At 42.4% G+C, this 22,110-nt stretch overlaps 1 protein-coding gene across 6 annotated transcripts in view; it reads right to left on the reverse strand.

Moving 5' to 3' along the window:
- Positions 1-5,611: 5,611 nt before the first annotated feature.
- The window catches only part of pja2 (praja ring finger ubiquitin ligase 2), a 104,754-nt gene continuing 88,255 nt past the window's right edge, over positions 5,612-22,110 (reverse strand). For all 6 annotated transcript variants that reach the window (XM_067982938.1, XM_067982936.1, XM_067982935.1 and 3 more), the window contains 3 exons: positions 15,291-15,405; positions 13,886-14,001; positions 5,612-6,338 (listed from right to left, as the gene is read on the reverse strand). In XM_067982938.1, the coding sequence (XP_067839039.1) occupies positions 6,210-6,338; positions 13,886-14,001; positions 15,291-15,405 (360 nt within the window). In that variant the 3' untranslated portion in view covers positions 5,612-6,209. The remainder of the gene's footprint in view (positions 6,339-13,885; positions 14,002-15,290; positions 15,406-22,110) is intronic.

The raw sequence follows: 22,110 nt of genomic DNA on the forward strand, positions 1-22,110 counted from the left end.
CAGTTACTTTAAATCTATGCCCCCAGTTATTGACCTCTCTACTAAGGGAAATAGGTCCTCCCTATCCACTCTATCTAAGCCCTTCATAATTTTTTACACCTCAATTAAATCTCCCCTCAGCCTTCTTTTGTGCCAAAGAAAACAACCCCAGCCTATCCAATTTTTTCTCATGGCTAAAATTCTCCAGTCCTGGCAACATCCTCGTAAATCTCCTCTGTACCCTCTCTAGTGCAATCACATCTTTCCTGCAATGTGGTGACCAGAACTGTACGTAGTACTCAAGCTGTGGCCTAACCAATGTTTTGTACAGTTCTGGCATAACCTCTCTGCTCTTGTATTCTGTGCTTCGGCTAATGAAGGAAAGTATCCCGTATGCCTTTTTAACCATGTTATCCACCTGTTCTGCTACCATCAGAGACCTGTGGACATGCACTCCAAGGTCCCTTTGTTCCTCTACACCTTAGTATCCTCCCATTTATTGTGTACTTCCTTGACTTGTTGGCCCTCCCCAAATGTATTACCTCACACTTCTGAGGATTGAACTCCATTTGCCACTTTTCTGCCCACCTGACCAGTCCATTGATATCTTCCTGCCGTCTACAGCTTTCCTCCTCACTCTCAACCACGCAGCCAATTTTTGTATCACCTGCAAACTTCTTGATCAAGCCCCCCACATTCAAGTCTAAATCATTAATATATACGACAAAAAGCAAGGGACCTAGTATTGAGCCTTGCAGGACTCCACTGGAAACAGCCTTCCAATTGCAAAAACATCCGGCAACCCTTTGCTTCCTACCACTGAGCCAATTTTGGATCCAACTTGCCACTTTCCCTGGGATCCCATGGGTTTTTACTTTTTTGACCAGTCTGCCATGTGGGACCTTGTCAAAAGCCTTGCTAAAATCCATGTACACTACATCAAACGTGTTACCCTCATCGACCCTCCTTATTACCTCCTCAAAAAAGTCAATCAAGTGAGTCAGACCACGACCTTCCCTTAACAAATCCATGCTGACTGTCCTTGATTAACCCGTACCTTTCTAAATGACGATTTATGCTGTCCCTCGGAATTGATTCCAATAATTTGCCCACCACCGAGGTTAGACGGACTGGCCTATAATTTACTCGGTCTATCTTTTTCGCCTTTTTAAAACAATGATACAATGTTATCAGACCTCCAATCCTCTGGCACCACACCTGTAGCTAGAGAGGATTGAAAAATGATGGTCAGAGCCTCTGCTATTTCCTCCCTTGCCTCTCTTAACAGCCTGGGATACATCTCATTCGGGCCTGGTAATTTATCTACTTTCAAAGATGCTAAACCCTTTAATACTTCCTCTCTCTCTATGTTTATCCCATCCAATATTTCACACTCCTCCTCAACTACAATCTCTGCATCAACCCCCTCTTTTGTGAAGACAGACGCAAAGTATTCATTATGAATCATACCCACATCTTCCGCTGCCACACGTAAGAGTAGGGCCTATTAGAGACCAAAAACGTAACTGTAGTTATCCTCCTGCTCTTTATGTATTTATAAAACATTTTTGGGTTTACCTTAATTTTACTTGCCAGTCCAGTATTTTTTCATACCCTCTCTTTGCTTTCCTAATTTCCTTTTTAATTTCACCCCTCCACTTTCTATACTCCTCTAGGCTTTCTGCAGTATTGAGCTCTCAGTGTCTGACATAAGCTTCCCTTTTTTGCCTTATCCTACCCTGTATGCTCCTTGTCATCCAGGAGGCTCTAGATTTGGCAATCCCATCATTTTTCTTTGTGGGAACATGTTTACTCTGAATCCCTTGAAGCTCCACCTTGAATGCCTCCCACTACTCAGACTAGGATTTACCTTCAAGTAACTGTTTCCAGTCCACTTTTGTTAAATCACCTCTCAGCTTAGTAAAATTGGCCTTTCCCCAATTTAGAACTTTTATTCCTGTTCTATCTTTGTCCTTTTCCATAACTATGCTAAATCTAACTGAATTATGATCACTACCACCAGCAAAACTCCTATCTGGCCAGCTTCATTCCCCAAAACTAAATCTAGAATTGCACCCCCATCTTGTTGGGCTTGCTACGTACTGGCTAAAAAAGTTCTCCTGAATGCAATTTAAGAATTCTGCACCGTCTATATCTTTTGCACTGATTGTATCCCAGTTAATATTAGGGTAGTTGAAATCTCCTACTATTACTGCCCTATTGTTTTTGTACTTCTCAGAAATTTGCATACATGTTTATTCTTCCATCTCCTTCTGACTGTTTGGGCATCTATAGTACACTCCAGTAGTGTGACTGCCCCTTTTTTGTTCTTTAGATCAATCCATATAGCCTCATTCGATGATCCTTTTAACATATCATCCTTGCTCACAGGTGTAATTGCTTCTTTAACCAATATTGCCACCCCCTCCTTTTTTATCCTCCTATCTCATCTGAAAACCCTGTAACCAGGAATGTTGAGCTGCCATTCCTGCCGCTCTTCAAACCATGTTTCAGTAATAGCTATCAAACTTCCATGTGTCTATCTGCGCCCTTAGCTCATCTGCCTTATTCACTATACTCCTTGCATTGAGGCATATATCATCAAGCACTGCCAAACTCCTTTGCTGTGTAGTTTCTAACCTTTGTTTCCTCTGCCTTCCAAACTCACTTACTAATTTTTTGCCTTCCATTTCCAACTCTGTTTCTCTCCCTTCTGAATCTACGCTCACCCCCCCCCCCCCCCCCCCCGCCTAGCTAGTTTAAACCCTCCCCAACAGCACCAGCAAACCTCCCCGCAAGGATATTGGTCCTGGTCCTGTTAAGGTGCAACCCGTCCAGCTTGAACAGGTCCCACCTCCCCCAGTACCTGTCCCAATGCCCCAGGAATCTAAAGCCCTTCCTCCTGCACCATCTCTCCAGCCACGCATTCATCTGCTCTATCCTCCTGTTTCTATACTCACTAGCGCATGGCACAAGAAGTGATCTGGAGATTACTACCTTTGAGGTCCGGCTTCTTAATCTCTTTCCTAACTCCTTAAAGTATGCCTGCAGGACCTCATCCCTTTTTCTATCTATGTCGTTGGTAAATAGTTCCCGGGCAGATTTTCCTCCTGTCTGCCCCACTTACCGTTGCTTCCATGGGCTGCCATGTAGAAGCAGTAAAAGATCCATGGTCCAGATACTCCTCTCCCTCCAAGTCGGGCCCAATACTTAACCTGCTGGAGGCCTCAGTCTTAGCCTTGTTGCTACCTTTGGTATGTTTCTGCCCCTTTAGGGTCCCTCACCACCTCTTCTGCTGCAGCATTTTCAACCTTTGCACTGACAAACTCTCTCTTGACAGGAAACGGAGTCACGGTTGGGTGGATCCGGAGAGATAGGCGGAAGTCCCATCCCGCTGAAACTTTACCCTAAAGTGAGTTCTCCTCTTCTACTCGACTTGAAATAAATCTGATCCTAAATTACAATGCATTAAAAATTAAAACTTTCCCATTGCATAGTTACACACAGGTAAATATCCTACATGACTCACGCAGGAAAAAGAGAGAATACAGCACAGGGCTCAGAGTGCGACTGAGAATCAGTGTGATATTTTGAATAAATCTTTCAAAATGATTTACCACTTTGAAATGGAAGGACTTTCCTAATCATATGTGGATGTTGAATGAATGAGGAAGAATTTATAGGGTAGGTATTGTGAGTCCTTTCCCATCACCAACAAGTATTTGAAAATTGTAGGCAGCCTGCCCGTGATTTTCCGATACGTGCTGGTAAGGCATTGATTTAGAAAATCTACCATTCTATCATGGGTAAGATGGGTATAGAGGGATATGGGCCAAGTGCAGGCAATTGGGACTAGCTTAGTGGTATAAACTGGGCGACATGGACATGTTGGGCCGAAGGGCCTGTTTCCATGTTGTAACTTCTAAGATACTCATGTTTGTACTCTAATTTCCTCACAACCTATTGAGCTCAAGTCACTAATCCCCAGTGAAAGACATCTAGCTGGACAGTTATAAAGATAAGTTTTTTTCAATTGTTAACCACAATCAATACCAAAATATAAAACGCAGAAAATACCAGCTACAGGACTGAATTTATTTTAAAGCATTATTTAGCCTTTGCATGAATTATCTTTTTTCAATTCTTCTCAGTATATAAATACTGTACTAATCATTTTTCTACATTTGGACACTTTCAATATGAGGATGAATCAAATAAATAAAATTAAAAACACAAGAGATATGGTGAAATTGCTTCTGAAACAAACCAGACCATGTGGTGTTATCTTTATGCAACTATACTGGCCTTTGTGCATCTTTTGGTATGTTTAAATTTTAAAAAGAAGTGTAAAGGTGATTCTCTTTATTTCTTGTGTTACTAGTGTGAACTATGATAAGTGTTATCTTATTAATATACAGACACTATTAAACTTGTGAATTTTGTACTAAAATTAATTTTCATAGCTCTGAGGGCAAGTGGGGGGGGGGGGGGGGGGGGAGGCGGTGGGGTGGGGGAGAATGAACAGGAAAACATCACGATTACTTGAGGTCTCCTTAGGTGATGAAATGCTTATGAATAATCCAGAGAATGTGAGTTTAAATCCCACCATGTCAGTTTGAGAATTTGAATTCAGTTTTTAAAAATCTGGAAATAAAAAGCTGCCATCAGTAAAAGTTGCTGTTGGATTGTCTTAAAAACGCAACTGGTTCACTAATGTCCTTCAGGGTAGGAAACTTTTCAATCTTACCTGGTCTGGCCTATATGTGACTCTAGTTCAGGGCAACTAGGGATGGCCAATAATTCCCACCTTGCCAGCGACACTCACATTCCGAGAATGAATGAAAAAAAATTCAACTGTAGAATCCTTTTTCCATAAACACTAAACTGAAGGTATTCAAAGACATAGCCATTTGAATAAAATGCATCATAGTTAGATTGGAATAACACAAGCTGCCTAACACACAGAATGCACAATTTCCAATACTGCACAAATCCTCTTCTTGGCACTTCTGACAACCTGTATAATTAGATTTAAATAAAGCAGTATAATTAGATCTAAATAAAGAAAAGTGAGTATCTAAAAGTCACTAATTTCAATCTCATTGCCTCCCACTCAGGTTTTTGGGAATAATACACATTATTTAAAAAAAAATGTCAATGTAAAAAGTCAGTAATCAAGATTTCATGAAGAAACAGTCCAACATAATATTTCTGCTTTTGGGAAATTAGATTATCGCAATGAGTCACTGCACTGCACTTCCAAAGGTGCACAGTTTAAACAAAAGTTTATAAACCAAGCTTTTTATTTCTGAGTTGCCAAGTAAGAGCAGATCCCCTGTATGTAATACTTATCAGTAACTTCACTATAATTCAACACTACCACATTCAGTGGTGTGCATCTTATGAGATCATGTGGCAGTGGTCTCACACACAGAAAGTTGAAGAGAATTCAAAGGATTCTTAATTTTTAAAAAACTGCCAAAATCTGTCACCAAATATTAGTGCTGTATAACTATCTAATACAAAATCTTTTGAAAGGAAGTTCCAGTTTTAAATGTTGAGAGAATATTTTTCTCCTCAGGGTTTTGAATTCAGAATAACATTTAATTTCATTTAAACAGTATGACAGAGCTTGCAATTTTAATAATGCAGTTTATTGGAGGTGAAACAAATCTCAATACTGTTGTGATATCAGATGATGTCTTCATTTATGGTCACTGTGCTGGTCACATTGAAAGAAACTAAACTTTTTTATCCCATGGAATTAAGACAACTTCCTCACGCTCCATCACCCTATGTATAGTCAGTGTGTTACTGCATTAGACAAAACAAAAAACCTTAGAATTAACTTCAAAAAAAAAACTTAATACATTTGTGCCCTAAGCTCTCTGTGCAAATACAGATATCAGCATCAAAATACATGATAATTTTTTTAAAAACCAAAATGCACATTTAGAATTTCATTTGAACAGAGAAATAAATCAAACACATCATAAATCCCCCCAAATATTAACAGCAAAAGGTCTAATTTTGTCACAAAAATACAACCATTAATGAAGTTTTTACATATAATTATAATGCAGAATTAAACACCTCACCAGTAGTAAGACAGTTTTGTCAGCCTTTAACAAAATAAGCCTACAAGCAAAATCACAAACATATTTTTCATACTTTCTGCTCCTATTTAAATAGTGCAGTTCCCTTTCACATTCAGTGGGCAAACTTTGGCTTCATCGGATTGCTGGACCATCACGGGTAGAAGGCGGGGTCCCTGGTTCTGACAAAAACGCAGTAGGAGCAGCAGCAGCTTCTGGAAGTGTTGACGTAAGAATGTGACGACATACAGGACATGTCCCAGACTGAAAAAGAACAAGTAATCAGTCAGCAAAGCCAATGTAATCCCTCTCCTCTCCTCCACTCACACCAGTCAAGACTGTTGGTCAGAGAGCATTTTTGTCTGCACTGAATAAGAAAAAGACAAGTCCATAGAATTTAAACTTTTGTAATTCCTAATGTCGTGGTGTTCTGAAATGATTAAAAAATCTTGTAGTGGCTTGTACTAATTTCTAAATACTGTAAATTGAAATAATCTGTACAAAAGTTCAATGGACGATCTTATGAATGCACATTACCAGTGGAGAACCTCTTCACTGGCCATGTGCCTCAAGCAGGGTTCATCATTATTAATGGGCATTTGTAAAATCAGCCCTCAAATTTTTGAGAGTGGATGGCTATTTTGTTAACATGATTATTTAAAGAAATACCAAAGACATTCCTATGTGCTTTACCAAGATGTGCTGGAAGGTGCAGATGAAAGGCCAGGAGCTTTCTCAAAAGACAGGTAAAAAAAATTTGAAGACTAGTTACTCCAGACTACTCTAAGTATTACTTAGTTGCCAACTAAAAACATACATTGGTGGCAGTATCCAACCTGACTTCTCTGCCAAGAATGAAAATATTACATTATTAACTGCAGTCCTTTTAATTAAAATTTTTTTTTTAAACTTTCATGTACAAATATGAATTGCTGTCATCCCACATGAGAAGGAGCAGACCTAGGGAGACTGTCCCTCAAGAAATTCTCACTTATTACAACCGTGGTCTGGTAATGTCCCCCCTACTCTGTTGCATACAAGTCCCAACTCCATTTTTAGCTCTTTGGAGCATTTAAGACCTCAACTGTAACAATAAGTACTTTCATACCTACACCAGAATCAAGTTCTTTCATTACACAGTAAAAAGTAGCAATACAGTCACAATGAGTGCATTTTCTATGAAAATGGCCAGTTATAGCGGAGTCTTGGGCTGCTTTCATTGAAATAATATTTGATAAGTGTGTTGGTGGCTGTTACATTTCAGGATTTTTGACCATTTTTCCACAGAAAGGATTTGGAAAGAGTTACCATTAATATAAAAACAGAAAATGCTGGAAACACTCAGCAAGTCAGGCAGTATCTGCTTCAAATTTCCAGCATCTGCAGTATTTTGCTTTTGTTTTAGTGTTTAATTCACCTGCTGAGTATTTCCAGCATTTTCTGTCTTTATTTCAGATTTCTAGCATCCACAATATTTTGCTTTTGCTTTTGAGTTACTATTAATGTTGGGTTTTTAAAGCAAGGCGTATTCGCAAAAGTTTAGAAAAAAAGGGCACCTAGATGCAAGATTGTTAATATGCTAAAGAAAGCTGTTTTCCCCAAAGACTGTAAACAATAAGCAATTGTCTCTAATCAATAAACATCTTGCACTCATTGTGTTGAGAAGTCTCTTGTCCTGTGCACTTGACAGTGGTCTGGCAGGACTTGCCTTCTAGCAGTGAACAGAGGGAGATTTAAAAAACAGAGACACACGCAGGCAGTGAGGTCCAGTAAGAACTGTGAAGGCAGTCAGCATTTTTCTTCTTGTTTTTATAAAAGTAAGCTGTGGTAGGCAGTCAGGCCCAGCATAGGCTGTGAGAAGTTTAGAACACAGAAGATTAGTTAGAAATTATTTTAAGTCAAGTCAGATGACCCATTGATGTGGGGGAAGCATAGTGTATTCATTATGTTGTATTACTATGCAAAGATAAGTTGTACTAATTCAACTAAGTGAATCAGATCATAACTGTTAATCCCTGTGTTCACTCGCTGTGAAATAAAGCAGCGTAATGTTGCATATCTGATCTCATCTCATTATGTGTTTGCTTGGTCTGCCTTTGGAGAAATTGAAGCAGCACATGTGTGAACAATATAAATATTCATTGCCGATCACAAGGGGATATTATTGTTATACCCGAGTTACACTATTGTACAGTTAGACATTGGCAAGTACGGGTACACCTCTTAAGGCAAGACGTTCAGACTGCTTACAGAAGTGACGAGAACTGCTGTACACATGAGGACATCCATGGCAAACCCCATAACTTATAACAGTAGCATTTAGTTCAAAGAGCCAGCACAGGCACGATGGGCTGAATGACCTCCTTCTGTGCTTTACATACTACGTTGTGATAGTTGGTACAGCATGGAGCCAATACTCATTCACTGACTTGAGCTTATTAAACTGACCTCACTTGTCAAGGTTTATGTACTAATGGACCAGAATTTACCGCAGCCGGTGAATGAACTGTGCCCACCGTTAGTTAGACTTGCCCGTTTAATTTCCATGAGATCTTTAATTGGGCAGTAGAAATGGCACGCGCCCTATACAGGACATCAGGGATCTGTGTGAACAGGGCAAGCAACTGCGTAGCTCCCTAACCAGATTGAAGGACTGTTAAACAGTGCAGAGTTTGAACCAGGATATGTAAACTAGAATAGTGAACTCAATGTCAAGTCAAATACAGAAAGAAAAATAGAGAGGGAAAGAAAAATTGGATTAAGAGAGAGAAAGAAGAGACAGGAAGAAAAAGTTAAAAAATTAATTTAATTTAAAAAAAAATCTCCAACAACAATTAGAAGCTGAAGGAATGAGACTCCACACTTGTAAAGGTTAATTTTCAATGCCAGAAAGTTGTTTAGCAGAAATTTACACTTATCACGCCATTAAGAAGGGTACTTAGCCTTAACTTTCTGTGGTGAGTTAGTTCGTATCTACTGTGCAAGTACAGGAACTTCACGCCATTCAATGCATTTGAAACTCGAAACTAGAGTATTAAACTTAAATAAAGCCAATTACATAGGTATGAGGGACGGGTTGGCTAAGGTAGATCAGGAAATTAGAGTAAAGGTATGATGTTAGATAAGCAATGGCAAACATTTAAGGAAATATTTCATAATTCTCAACGAATATACATTCCATTGAGAAATAAAAACTCCACAGGAAAAGTGCTCCACCCGTGGATAACTAAAGAAGTTAAAGATAGTATTAGACTAAAAGAAGAGGCTTATAATGTTGCCAAGAAGAGTAGTATGCCTGAGGATTGGGAAAGTTTTAGAAACCAGCAAAGGATGACCAAAAAAATGATAGAGGGAGAAATTGAATATGAGAGTAAACTAGCAAGAAATATAAAAACAGATAAGAGATAAAAACAGAAAATGCTGGAGAAACTCAGCAAGTCAGGCATCATCTGTGGGGAAAGAAACAGAGTTAATGTTTCAGGTCAAAGACCTTTCCTCAGAACTGCAAAATGTTAAAAGTATTAGTTTTTAAGCAAGTACAGAGCCAGGGAAAAGGGGAGAGGGAGGGGAGGGGAGGAAAGAACAAAAGGGAAGGGAAGGGAAGGTCTGAGGTCGGGTAGAGGGCACGAGTGATTAAATGACAAAAGGGATGATACTGCAAGGCAAGTAAAGTGGTAATGGGACAGGTTAAGAAACAAAAGATTGATCAGGAGTAGCTGTAAATGGCAGCAGCAGAACCATACTAGCACTAGCTGACTGAAAATGTCATTTAATCACTCGTGCCCTCTACTCTATCACAGACCTTCTGTTTTGTTCTTTCCTCCCCTCCCCTTTGCCTTCTCTTACTTGCTTAAAAACTTTAACTCTTAACATCTTCCAGTTGTGAGGAAAGGTCTTCAACCTGAAACGTTAAGTCTGTTTCTTTCTCCACAGATGCTGCCTGACTTCCTGAGCTTCTCCAGCATTTTCTGTTTTTTCTTCAGATTTCCAGCATCTGCAGTATTTTGCTTTTGAAAACAGATAAGAGCTTCTACAAGTATGTAAAAAGGAAAAGAGTAGCAAAAGTAAACGTAGGTCCCTTAGCGGCGGAGATGGGAAATTACGATGGGGAATAAGGAAATGGCAGAGATGTTCAACAAATATTTTGTATCTGTCTTCACAGAAGAAGACACAAAAAACATACCAGAATTAGCGAGGAACCAAGGGTCTAATGAGAGTCAAGAACATAAAAGTAATTAATATTAGTAAAGAAAAAGTACTGGAGAAATTAATGGGAGTAAAAGCTGACAAATCCCAGGACCTGATGGCTTATATCCTAGGGTTCGAAAACAGGAGGCTGCAGAGATAGTGGATGCATTGGTTGTGATCTTCCAAAATTCTCCAGATTCTAGAACAGTCCCAGTGGACTGGAAAGCAAGAAATGTAACCCCACTATTCAAGAAAGGAGGGAGAGAGAAAACAGGGAACGACAGGCCAGTAAGCCGGACATCAGTCGTTGGGAAAATGCTGGAATCCATTATTAAGGAAGTGGTAACAGGGCACTTAGAAAAATCAATATGATTAGGCAGAGTCAACATGGTTTTATGAAAGAGAAATCGTGTTTGACAAATCTATTAAGAGTTTTTTGAGGATGTAACTAGCAAGATAGATAAGGCGGAACCAGTGGATGTAGTATATTTGGACATTCAAAAGGCATTCAATAAGGTGCCACACAAAAGGTTGTTACACAAGATGCGGGCTCACGGGATTGGGGGTAATATGTTAGCATGGGCCCCAACAACATCCCAGCTGTAGTGCTGAAGACTTGTGCTCCAGAACCAGCTGCGCCTCTAGTCAAGCTGTTCCAGTACAGCTACAACACTGGCATCCACCCGACAATGTGGAAAATTGCCCAGGTATGTCCTGTCCACAAAAAGCAGGACAAATCCAATCCGGCCAATTACCGCCCCATCAGTCTACTCTCAATCATCAGCAAAGTGATGGAAGGTGTCGTCGACAGTGCTATCAAGCGGCACTTACTCACCAATAACCTGCTCACCGATGCTCAGTTTGGGTTCCGCCAGGACCACTCGGCTCCAGACCTCATTACAGCCTTGGTCCAAACATGGACAAAAGAGCTGAATTCCAGAGGTGAGGTGAGAGTGACTGCCCTTGACATCAAGGTAGCATTTGACCGAGTGTGGCACCAAGGAGCCCTTGTAAAACTGAAGTCAATGGGAATCAGGGGGAAAACTCTCCAGTGGCTGGAGTCATACCTAGCACAAAGGAAGATGGTCGTGGTTGTTGGAGGCCAATCATTTCAGCCCCAGGGCATTGCTGCAGGAGTTCCTCAGGGCAGTGTCCTAGGCCCAACCATCTTCAGCTGCTTCATCAATGACCTTCCCTCCATCATAAGGTCAGAAATGGGGATGTTCGCTGATGACTGCACAGTGTTCAGTTCCATTCGCAACCCCTCAGATAATGAAGCAGTCCGAGCCTGCATGCAGCAAGACCTGGACAACATCTAGGCTTGGGCTCATAAGTGGCAAGTAACATTCGCGCCAGATAAGTGCCAGGCAATGACCATCTCCAACAAGAGAGAGTCTAACCACCTCCCCTTGACATTCAACGGCATTACCATCGCCGAATCCCCCACCATCAACATCCTGGGGGTCACCATTGACCAGAAACTTAACTGGACCAGCCATATAAATACTGTGGCTACGAGAGCAGGTCAGAGGCTGGGTATTCTGCGGCGAGTGACTCACCTCCGGACTCCCCAAAGCCTTTCCACCATCTACAAGGCACAAGTCAGGAGTGTGATGGAATACTCTCCACTTGCCTGGATGAGTGCAGCTCCAACAACACTCAAGAAGGTCGACACCATCCAAGATAAAGCAGCCCGCTTGATTGGCACCCCATCCACCACCCTAAACATTCACTCCCTTCACCACCGGCGCACTGTGGCTGCAGTGTGCACCATCCACAGGATGCACTGCAGCAACTCGCCAAGGCTTCTTCGACAGCACCTCCCAAACCCGCGACCTCTACCACCTAGAAGGACAAGGGCAGCAGGCGCATGGGAACAACACCACCTGCACGTTCCCCTCCAAGTCACACACCATCCCGACTTGGAAATATATCGCCGTTCCTTCATTGTCGCTGGGTCAAAATCCTGGAACTCCCTTCCTAACAGCACTGTGGGAGAACCGTCACCACACGGACTGCAGCGGTTCAAGAAGGCGGCTCACCACCACCTTCTCGAGGGCAATTAGGGATGGGCAATAAATGCCGGCCTTGCCAGCGACGCCCACATCCCGTGAACGAATAAACAAAATTTAAAAAAATGGATAGAGGATTGGTTAGAAAACAGAGTAGGAATAAATGGATTATTTTCAGGTTGGCAGGCTGTAACTAGTGGGGAGCTGCAAGGATCAGTGCTTGGGCTTCTGCTATTTACAATCTATATTAATGACTTAGATGAAGGGACCGAGTGTGATGTATCCATGTTTGCAGACGATACAAAACTAGGTGGGAAAGTATGCTGTGAGGAGCACACAAAGAGGCTGCAAAGGGATATAGACAGGTCACGTGAGTGGGCAAGAAGGTGGCAGATGGAGAATAATGTGGGGTTAATCACTTTGGTAGGAAGAATAGAAAAGCAGAATTTTTTTTTAAAAAAGGCGAGAGACTAAGAAATGTTCGTAGTCAGATGGATTTGGGTGTCCTTGTGCACGAAACACAGAAAGTTAGCCTGCAGATACTGCAAGCAATTAGGAAGGCAAATGGTATGTTACCTTTTATTACAAGGGGGTTGGAGTATAATAGTAAGGAGGTCTTGCTGCAATTATATAGGGCTCTGGTGAGATCACACCTGGTGTACAGTTTTGGTCTCCTTACCTAAGGAAGGATGTACTTACCCTAGAGGGGGTGCAACAAAGATTCACTAGATTGATTCCTGGGATGAGAAGGTTGTCCTATGAGGAGAGATTGAGTAAAATGGGCCTATATTCCCTGGAGTTTAGAAGATTGAGAGGTGATCTCATTTGAATGTATAAAATTCTTGGAGGGTTTGGCAGGGTAGATGCTGAGAGGCTGTTTCCCCTGGCTGAAGAGTCTAGAAGGGTCATAGTCTCAAGATAAGGGGTCAGCCATTTAGGACCAAAATGAGGAAACATTTCTTCACTCAGAGGATTGTGAATCTTTGGAATTCTCTACCCCAGAGGGTTGTGGATGCTCAGTCGTTGAGTATATTCAAGGCTGAGATTGATAGATTTTTGGACACTAAGGGAATCATGGGATTATGGGGATAGGGCCGGAAAGTGGAGTTGAGGTAAAAAATCAGCCATGATCTTATTGAATGGTGGAGCAGGCTCGAGGGGCCGTGTGGCCTACTCCTGCTCCTATTTCTTTTGCTCTTATGGATGTAATGAATGCTGAGTCAGACAGGAACTTCTGGATTTTCACGTTTAACCTTGACTCTGCCGTCACCTGAAGTTGCTGTGCGATTTGTGCATAAATAATGGTGAGCGCCATTAGCCTCACTGCTATTTTGACAGGAAAATCTGGGCTAATGATTCTTAAATTTACTGGTGGCTTTAGGAATAGATAGTAAGTGATGCCTTTTGACTTTTTCGTAAGCTTTTTGTGGTTTTATATTTTAAACACTGGTCTTAACAGATTACAAAGATATGAAAGAATGCAGTAAATTAACCTTTTATTGAATTGTAGATCATATGCAATCACATTGCTCAAGTTTCCTGAACATTTGTATTTTGCTCTCAGGAAAGCTTTTTAAAACAGAGTGAAGGGTTCAGATCAGAGGTACATACCTTCTGTAACCAGAGGGTCACACATGGCCTATGAAATAGATGATGACAAGGTAACTCTGTCACCAACTCTTCTTTCACATATTCACTGCAACAGATGGCACAGGATTGCTCCAGGCCTGGGAGATCAATAGTAGAATATCCATACATTACAAGACAGATCAAAACAAGATTCTACAATTTTGATTAGAAATAAAGAGATTAACCTTTTTTTTTTAAGTGACTAACAGAGAACCACATTGCATTTAGACACAATCTTAAGACTAATATTCTATTATTTCTTTCATACTATAGGAATAATATTGCTTAGCCTCTACAAATGATCTTCGGTTTTATTTTTTCTTTCAGGACACTGGATACTATGCAGCTGGCTAGCAAGAAGCACGTTAAATTTCCTATCTCCCATTCAAATATAGAAGGCTTCAATTATGCACAGAACTGCAGCCAGCACCCAGTTTTAGAAATGAGGAAAAACACACAAGTAGGTCATAAATTTGAATAACAACCAATCTGATTAGGAATTAAGCATTCGGTTAGATTGAAACTGGATTACCACTTTTTCACACTGGAGATAAATCGTTTTATTATTCTCTACACACCTCATGTTAGATTTATCCAATGTTACTTTGACAGCACCTCCATTCTCTGCAACGCCTACCACCAAGAAGAACAAGAGCAGCAATGTTGTTGCATCACCATTATCTCCAGTTTCCCCTCCAAGTCACAGACAATCCTGACTTGGATATATATTGCCGTTCCCAGGTCAGAATTCTGGAATTCCCTATCCAACCTAATCGTGGGAGCACCATCGCCACAATGATTGCAGAGGTTTAAGGTGGCCCACCACCACCATCTTAGGGCAACTAGCAATAAGCATTGCCAGCGTTGCCCACAATAGAAGAACACATTTTTAAAAATCCACAATTGGGTACTCTCCCTTATTTTTTTTTGAATATAGTTCAATGTTAAGTCACGAAGGCAGTAGTTAAGATTTTGTCATTAGACAATGATCAGGGCACTTATGTGGCCCTTATATATTGTACGTATAAGCCATATTCTAGGACAGGCAAACTGTAACGCCGCCATTGCTGAGATCAGCTAATTCAGCCCACAAAAAGGGATCAAGTCTCATTTTTTGCTTAATTAATTTTCTGACGTAGGGGGAAGACAGATATTTGCAGTATCAAATTACAATCTAAACGGTCAACTGAGTTTCCGCTGCATTTCTGACGACGGAGCAGGACCAGCTCTGAGGAAATTCCCATTATACGACTTCTTTGGTTCTTTCAAGATGGTACCAGGGCCTGCTCAAAGCATTTAAGTGACCAAAATGAAACCCTAATTTTCAAAAACACCAGTGTAATAATATTATAACAGCAATATCTGCATTAACAGTTATATGACTTACCATTGTGCTCCTCAGTGATTGAAACTTGTGGTAAGCATTCAATTATTTCCTTGGGAGCTGGAGGTGGAGCTTGCTCCCCATCTATGGCCAGAGACTCAAGGTGTGCCAAAGCAGCCTTTCAATAAAAACACATTTAAAACTGAAGCACTCAGGAAATTAAAATGTTTAGTTAGCAGATATTTTTCAGGTTATGTTCAAATATATAAACGCAAAGAGAAAGCGTGTGTATGTGTGCGCGTTGGGGTGGCGAGGCGGGGGGGGGGGTGTGCAGGTTAGACAGTAAAAGCACTCAAGTTGTGAATAGAACCAAATTTGAACAAAATGACAGCATAAGCACCATTGAATCAGGTACAAGAGAACTGCAACACAAGGGTACTATTGCACTGTGTGAGCACTGTAGCTAAAAGGCTGCACCACCACGTTCAGGTGGGTTCAACATTTGTACCAATATGCTGCATTCCAGAATCAAAGGATGCAAGTTTATGATTACAATTAAAATTACAGCAAATTTCTCATCTCAGTGGGGCCGTCAGGTAGCACACCAGCAAGTGAAGACAAAATACTTCACATAGTGGGATATGGCAGAAGAAACTTGTTCATAAGTAACATTTCTTAATCCCCTCCCATATTCCCTTAACTTCAAGAGTCACACAAATCTCTTTTGCTCTATGCATAACTCTATTTTGAACACGTATACAGAGCGGCAAGACAGAAGCAAAGGTCTGTAAAGCAGTACTTGAAGCCGCCAGAGCAATTAAGAGCTTCTGCAAAGGTGCATTATTATGCACCGTGAGGCCAAGAGGTCACTAGGAAGATAAAACAGGATCAGAGGATTGTGCTCATCTGAAGGCTGCACAACTGCACAAAAATGCATCATACTGATTTATAACCTAGTCCAACAGGTCACAATAAGGAACTATCAACATGGAAGTTGGAAAGGCATGTCAAGTACCCTATGCAGATGGGCTTAATAAACTAGTTTGCTAGAAGGAGGTGGACCCACATTTCATTGTCTAAATCATGGTAAGGTGGCAGGCATAAATTGTATTCATGCCAAATTCCTAAAAGCTGATCTTGCCATGACAGGGGACAGCGACAATAGTCTTGGAGGTCATGTGCCAGGAACCACCGACTTGTTTTGGAACTATCTTTCTGATGCTGGGTAATATGACTCTGTTGGAAGCATTCCCTCAATAGTGCAGAGAGCAGATGTAGTTTTTAATCCACAAGCAGCTGGATCCTGGCAAGGCCAACAAACTACAGAGGAATCTCACTATCCGTAGCTCTTAAGGTAGTTCTTCAAGTTGCTGCGGTATGTATATTGGTTGCTTTGGAGGTCTATAGAGTAATGCAAGGAACAAACTGGATTCTGATCTCATGAGGAATGTGTAGGGCAAGCTATGACATTATAAGGGATTGTGAAAAGTCTTAGGCATACCCACATTGTTTTCATTGATTTTTATAAGGCTTTCAACCTAGTTTCTTTACAGAGTTGAAAGCTATGGAAGTACATGGCTGAATCTTGAATTTTATCCAAGATGTATACTCCAGCTCCAAGATCCACGTAAGCATAGATGAGAGGAGTGGGTTCATGACTCTTCCAAGAGGAGTGAGGCAAGGTCATACACTGTCACTTCATTTCATTTGATGCCTTGATCAATTATGTGTTGGATGGTATCTTAAAGGATGATCTGAGTGTCTGTTTTTGAAAATAATGTCGGTGCTCCTTGGATTAACCAATGCGATATGACATGAATATCAGAATTATAGCTTGGAAGAATGTCTCAACAGTTGATATACATTGGTACCCCGAGGTCCGATGAATGCCACTTTAATCTAGATATACCGAGAAGGGGCAAAGGATGCTTTGATCTTTCTCATCTTTCTTCAATGACCGCAAAAAATTCCAATACAGGTTAAGCTTGTGGAATTCAAGGTAAATGTCCAGCTCATGGTTCAGACCTCCTAGATATAAAACAGAAGGGCTTCTTATGGCCCACGTGCAAGCTCCAGGAACAAGGCCTGGACCAATAATCCGGAGTCATGAGTTCAAATCCCGCCACGGCAGCTGGGGAATTTAAATTCAATTAATTAAATAAATAAAAAATACTAGTACCAGTAATGGTGGCCATGAAACTATCGGATTGTCGTAAAAACCCATCTGGTTCACTAATGCCCTTTAGGGAAAGAAACCTGCCGTCCTTACCCGGTCTGGACTATATGTGACTCCAGACCCACAGCAATGTGGTTGATTCTTAATTGCCCTTTGAAATGGCCTAGCAAGCAACTCAGTTGTAAAATCTCGCTAAAAAAAGTCATAATAAGAATAAAACCGGACAGACCACACGGCATAGGACCACCAGGCACCGGACACGGCAAAGGCAAACCAAGCCCAGTCGACCCTGCAAAGTCCTCCTCACGAACATCTGGGGACTTGCCAAAATTGGGAGAGCTGTCCCACAGACTAGTCAAGCAACAGCCTGACATTGCCATACTCACAGAATCATACCTTTCAGCCAACGTCCCAGACTCTTCCATCACAATCCCTGGGTATGTCCTGTCCCAGCGGCAGGACAGACTGACCAGAAGTGGCGGTACAGTGATAAACAGTCAGGAGGGAGTGGCCCTGGGACTCCTCAACATTGACTCTGGATCCCATGAAATCTCATGGCATCAGGTCAAACATGGGCAAGGAAACCTCCTGCTGATTAGCACCCACCGCCCTCCCTCAGCTGATGAATCAGTCCTCCTCCATGTTGAGCACCACTTGGAGGAAGTACTGAGGGTAGCAAGGGCACAGATGTACTCTGGGTGGAGGACTTCAATGCCCATCACCAAGAGTGGCTCGGTAGCACCACTACTGACCGAGCTGGCCGAGTCCTGAAGGACATAGCTGCCAGACTGGGCCTGCGGCAGGTGGTGAGTGAACCAACACGAGGGAAAAAAAAACTTACTTGACCTCATCCTCACCAATCTATCTGTCGCAAATGCATCTGTCCATGACAGTATTGGTAGGAGTGACCAGCCCACAGTCCTCGTGGAGACGAAGTCCCGTCTTCGCACTGAGGACACCATCCAACGTGTTGTGTGGCACTACCAACGTACTAAATGGGATAGATTCAGAACAGATCTAGCAGCTCAAAACTGGGCATCCATGAGGCGCTGTGGGCCATCAGCAGCAGCAAAATTGTATTCCAGCACAATCTGTAACCTTATGGCCTGGCATATTCCTCATTCTACCATTACCAACAAGCCAGGGGATTAACCCTGGTTCAAAGAGGAGTGTAGAAGAGCATGCCAGGAGCAGCATCAGGCATACCTAAAAATGAGATGCCAACCTGGTGAAGCTACAACTCAGGACTACATGCATGCTAAACAGCGGAAGCAACATGCTATAGACAGAGCTAAGCGATTCCACAACCAAAGGATCAGATCAAAGCTGTGCAGTCCTGCCATATACAGTTGTGAATGGTGGTGGACAATTAAACAACTAACGGGAGGAGGAGGCTCTACAGGGCCGGGACCGCTGTCCTAGGAGGAGTGTTTGCTAGTGCTGTTGGGGAGGGTTTAAACTAAAGTGGCAGGGGGTTGGGAACCTGAGCAGGGAGAGAGAGGAAAGCGTAACAGGAAGGGACAGAAGGTATGGAGTAATAGGTAAAGTGTTAAAAAAGGAAAAAGCAGGAACTAAGCGTCACAAAACAGATTTGAAAGTTCTTTATCTGAATGCACGTAGCATTCGTAATAAAATGGACGAGTTAACGGCACAAATAACTACGTATGGGTATGATCTTGTGGCCATTACAGAAACACTCACCTGACGAAGGAGAAAGCCTCCGAAAGCTTGTGATTTTCAAATAAAACAGTTGGACTATAACCTGGTGTTGTAAGATTCCTTACATTAGAAGGACAAGAGCAGCAGGCACATGGGAACAACACCACCTGCATGTTCCCCTCCAAGTCACACACCATCCCGACTTGGAAATATATCGCCGTTCCTTCATCGTCGCTGGGTCAAAATCCTGGAACTCCCTTCCTAACAGCACTGTGGGAGAACCTTCACCACACGGACTGCAGCGGTTCAAGAAGGCAGCTCACCACCACCTTCTCAAGGGCAATTAGGGATGAGCAATCAATGCCGGCCTCGCCAGCGACGCCCACATCCCATGAACGAATAAAAAAAAGTTGTGAGGTGTATTTGTGGCAAAAAGGGGAAACTTTTTCAGAGAGGGTGGGATCTAGTCGACACAATCATATCACTTAACCATGGAAGGAAATTTAGCTTCATGGTGGGGATAGGTCTTTGCCAAAGTCTCTCACATGAAGACCTAGATTAAACAGTTGGTATGCAACAATGTACTTGGATGACAAACATCAAGGTGGGTGACACATTGCCAGCTGTCCTGCGTAAGTCCTTCTACTACCAGTTATGCAGATGATGAGGAAACTCAAACCTGGGACAACAACTACTGAAAGGAGCTACCTGGAACCCAGTTATGAGAAAACCTGCTCATATATCCATGTTTCAGTGCCTACCATTAATGGATTACAAAGAGGCAAACAACTGCTGTTGAAGCTTTGTACTTCCAAATGGTGGAACCATAAATTGATGGTATGTTGACTGTATATGTTGTATTCTGAATCATGGTGGTGGCCATCCATCATCAGTTCTAGCTGAAGCATATCAAGCTCTACCGGGCCTCAGTCTCTGCCAAAATCACCCACAACTCTAGGATCATCCTGGACAGCAAAGATAACACGTGGCTTCTTTCTCCACTATCAACCGCATTCTTAAACCCCCTCTTCTCTGCCCCCGACATCTTTATAACAACAAATATGAGAAGCTCAGAGCTCTTTATCACCAAGACAGAAACCATCAATTCAGCTGCCTCTGTTGCTTACCCCCCCCCCCCCACCCCCTTGTCCATTGTGCCAAACGCGCCCAAAGCTGTCCCTACCCTAGCTCTAAACTCCCATCTCTAGTTTCTCTCCCATCCCCTCATGTCTTCTCCAAGCTCACCTCATCCATGAGATCCAGCTCCAGCTCCAGCTATCTCGACTCCATTCCCACTAAGTTGCTGACTTCCCTTCAGAGCCTCCATGTTAGCTGATATGATCAATGGTGCTCTCTCTTCAGGCATAGTCCCCTTTCTTTCCGAAACCACAATCATTACCCCTCTGTCCTGTAAACTACCGCCCCAAGTTCAACCTCTTTTCATTCTCCAAAATTCTTGAATGTGCTGTCGCTTCTCAGATCCAAGCATATTTCTCCTGCAATTCATCTTCGTACCCTCCAATTAGGCTTCCGCCCCTCTCAACACTGAAATAGCCCAAACCAAAATCATGAACAACATTCTCTATACGAGTGTGACCATGTGCAAGGTCCATTCTCAACCTCTCTGTAGCCTTTGACACGATCGACCACACTATCCTCCTACAATGGCTTCCCTCCATTATGCAGCTGCCCTTGCTTGGTCCCACTCCCACTCTCCAATCATAGCCAGAACATCTCTACCAACGCCAACTCTTGCCATCCTTACACTGTTACTTCTGGACTATCCCTGAAATCCATCCTTGGCCCCCTCCTCTACATGCTCACCCCGGCAACATTATCCCCAGACATGGGGTTAGCTTGTAAGTGTCCACTGATGACGCTCGGCCCGTCCGCTGCCTCTGTTTTGAGAGACTACTTGTTTTGAGAGACTACTTGTCTGACATCCAGTCTCGGATGAGCATAATTTCCTCCAGATAAACATCGGGAAGACCAAAACCATTGTTTTGTGCCCTGCCAAAAACTTGCCATTGGCTTCTTCCCGACCACTGTCTCAGGCTGAACCAGACTGTTGCAACTTCAGAGTCTCATTCCACTCTGTATCCTTGCTATCATAAAGACTGCCTACTTCTACCTCCATAACATTGCGAGCCTCTGCCCCGACTCAGCCCATCTGCTGCTGAAATCCTCATCCATGTCTGGGTCACCTTCTGACTACTACTCCAATGCTCTCCTAGATAGCCTCCCACCCTCCATATTCTAGAGTTCAGCTCATTCAAAACTCTGCTGCCCCTATCCGATCTCACACCAAGGCCTGCTAACCCATCACCCCTGATCTCACTGACTTATATTAGCACCCAGTCCTCCAACATCTCAAATTTAAAATTCTCATTCTTATCTTTAAATGCCATCATGACTTCAACCCTCCCTACCTCTAACCTCCTCCAGCACTACAATCCCTGCGGTTTCCCTTTTCCTCAGATTGTTCTCTTACGCATCACCCCCCACCAAATGCAATCAGACATTTAGGACCCATGCTCTGGAATTCCCTCTAAGCTCCTCCACAGCTTTTGGTCAGTCCTCCCAATAGTTCCTCCTTAGGCTTGGTGTCCGTTTCTATCCCCCACACCTCTGGAAAGTGCCTTGGGACACTTTTCTATGTTAAAGGTGTTGTATAAATTTGTTGTTGGTAATGCACTCACACGTTTTATGGAGTGGTAAATGGCTCACCATGCCTCTCTTGAGAAGTATCTGTTTACTAGTGTTGGCTTAATGAAGGCTCAAATTGTGAGCTTTTTAATGATCAACAGATAACTGTGTGGAAGAGGAGACAGTGAGCATGACTTTTTTGGCATCAAGAGGAAAGATTGGAACCAAGTGCATCGGTTTCTTGAGCCAGACAGGTCACAACAATCCTGGGCAGTGTTGAATGATTGACCAGCTATTAGTCTACTACAGTGGGCTGGATTCTTCCCACTTGGCTCTACATTACTCTGCAAGCCAATGCCCACACAGTTAGGGTGGTTCTGCCTGGACAAGCAGTGGGAATCT

This window comes from Heptranchias perlo, chromosome 4 (genome assembly GCF_035084215.1).
Source record: "Heptranchias perlo isolate sHepPer1 chromosome 4, sHepPer1.hap1, whole genome shotgun sequence".
Classification (NCBI taxonomy): domain Eukaryota; kingdom Metazoa; phylum Chordata; class Chondrichthyes; order Hexanchiformes; family Hexanchidae; genus Heptranchias; species Heptranchias perlo.